The 2500-nt window shown below is 44.8% G+C and overlaps 1 protein-coding gene across 1 annotated transcript in view; it reads right to left on the bottom strand.

The window, feature by feature from the left end:
* Positions 1-2500, bottom strand: part of unc13a (unc-13 homolog A (C. elegans)) — a 47265-nt gene that overhangs the window by 11141 nt on the left and 33624 nt on the right. The window contains exons 32-36 of the mRNA XM_030784006.1: positions 2082-2159; positions 1641-1718; positions 1370-1458; positions 917-1069; positions 424-547 (exon numbers count right to left, since the gene is read on the bottom strand). Of these exons, the coding sequence (XP_030639866.1) occupies positions 424-547; positions 917-1069; positions 1370-1458; positions 1641-1718; positions 2082-2159 (522 nt within the window). The remainder of the gene's footprint in view (positions 1-423; positions 548-916; positions 1070-1369; positions 1459-1640; positions 1719-2081; positions 2160-2500) is intronic.

Here is a 2500-nt window from a genome sequence, read left to right as displayed (position 1 = left end):
TCTGCATGAAGCATTACAGAGAAATAACACAACACACATTTCTCAGTTCATTAGCATGTAAACAGGAAACCAGTCTAAGGGCTTATTAAAGATGACAATGGCCCAAACGTTTTCTGATATTTTGCTCCTATGTTGTTTTTGGCTGTGTAACAAATTTACCCTGTGAGTCCCTCTCACCTGGTTTTCAAAACCTTCGGCAATGAGCAATAACAATACATTATTATATAAAACACAGCAGACACAGCCCTGCAGACATAAGCTTTTCCGCCTGCCGTGTAAGATACTGTTTGCTATCACCTCCCATATCTTCATGTCTCATATCAGCTTTAGATACATGTCATACAGATAGAGCAGTGTGTATTGAGACAGTATTGTGTGAACACTGTTTGTGTGTGTGTGTGTGTGTGTGTGTGTTAGGCTCACCGTCTGGTCAGTGAGAGGAGGTAAGACGATGGTCTTTTCCATGGTGTTCATCACCAGTTTCCACAGCTCTTTTAACACACGCTTCAGAACCGTCTTCTCACAGATCTTAGCAAACAGGGTCAAACTGGGACAGACAGAGACACATCAGACAGGGAGAGGAAAACCACCGCGAGAACCACACAGAGAGAGACAGAGAGAGAGAGAGAGAGAGAGAGAGAGAGAGAGTATGTGTGTGTACAAGAGAGAAAACCATCAAGGACCACATTGACAGTGGGTGTGTTGAGAAAGTGACAGTCAGGAAGACAGCAGCAAGAGAGTAGACAGTGAGATAGAGAAAAAGCGAGAGAGAGAGAGAGAGAGAGAGAGAGAGAGAGGTTGTGTTGAGAGACAGTCAGTCAGACAGACAGTCAGAGAGAGAGAAAAAACAGAGAGAGAAAAAAAGAGGGAGGGACAGGAGTGACAGACAAGTCTATTAGCCGTTCACAGTCCTCACTTGCTGTCCAGGAAATCCATGATTGGCTGGAGGACGTTATCAGCATCCTGGGCCACGCTGCTGCAGGCGCTCGCCGGGACATTCCCCGTCCCTTTCACCTGAGACAAAATGTCGCCCATCTGCTTCACACACTCCTCAATGTGGGGCTGGAAACTGGGAGACGCAGCCAGACCAGTTACACCCGTTACGCATACACTCAGTACAATACCAGCCAGTACCAAAATACCAAAACAAAAAAAAAAATCCAAAAAACACATTTCGAGTCAAATCAAAGAATAAACAAAGATCATTTCTCACTTATGCTCAAAACTATATCATAAAGGTCTTACATATTCAACACACACACACACACACACACACACACACTCTAACACACACACGCACACACACTCTAACACACACGTGTCAGTGATGTGCCAGTGATGTGCTAGTGTCTTGTTAATGTGTGTTTACCTGGTGGCAAAGATTCTACTCAGGTCATCCAGCACGTTGTTGAGTTTCACCTGAAGCTCCTTCAGAATGTCGCTGGCTTCCACATTCAGCTGAAACACACACACACACACACCGAACCTTTTCAATAAAAATCACACACACACACACACGCACACACACACGTGTGCACACACACACACACACACGCACGCACTCACACACACACACACACACACACACACACACACACACACACACACACACACACACACACACGTGGAGAACAACTCACGTCTTTGCCCCCCATGGCTTCAAACATCTTCTCCAGCTGAACACGTAGCTGTTGAATGTTATTAATCAGGATACAGGGCTGTGGGGCAGAGAAAAAACGAGTATGTTACTCTAGGAATGAACCTGAGAACTGTCAGAAACTGACTGTTATGTAGGCCACTAAACGCATACGGACTAGGAGTGAACTGAAATGAGAGGTGCCCCCTGTGAAGGAGGCTGGGGAAGGACACGCCAGATCAAAGCAATAAGAACACGTCGTCTTTGAGGGGTGATCTCAAAATTCAAAACAACAAAAACTGTGGCAAACCCTAAAACAGTGAGTGAAATGTATGATCTTTTCAAAAAGGAAAAGAACCCCCCCCCCCCCCCCCCCCCCCAAAAACAAAGAGTTGAAAAAAAAAAACCAAAGTCTCCTTTGGAGCGTCTCTCTCAGGAGAATTACCACTTTCTCTTTGGAGCAGTAGTTGGGGAAATCTCTGGCAATGATGTCAGCGTAGGAGAGCAGCACGTTACTGATTGTCTGAGAGGAGAAAGAGAAACGAAAAGGAACAAACTTCAGCAAGGGGAAAACAACAACAACAACAACAACAACAAATTAACTCCAATCAAACATTCCTGTCACGCCAAAGACGCAGCTTCTGCTGATCCACTGAGGCTTAGAGGTGACTTCAGGACTACTACATTAACAAATTCATTACCAAAAATACATACTACTTCTCACCCCACAAAACTGCTATAAAATGCCTCTCTGGTTGACAGACAGACAGATAGACAGATGGACAGACAGATAGACAGATAGATAGATAGATAGATGGACAGACAGACAGACAGATAGACATACAGACAGACAGATAGACAAAT

Source organism: Chanos chanos, chromosome 9 (genome assembly GCF_902362185.1).
Source record: "Chanos chanos chromosome 9, fChaCha1.1, whole genome shotgun sequence".
Lineage (NCBI taxonomy): Eukaryota > Metazoa > Chordata > Actinopteri > Gonorynchiformes > Chanidae > Chanos > Chanos chanos.
Note: the sequence above shows the minus strand (reverse complement) of the source record. Positions and strands in the feature narration are given on the sequence as shown.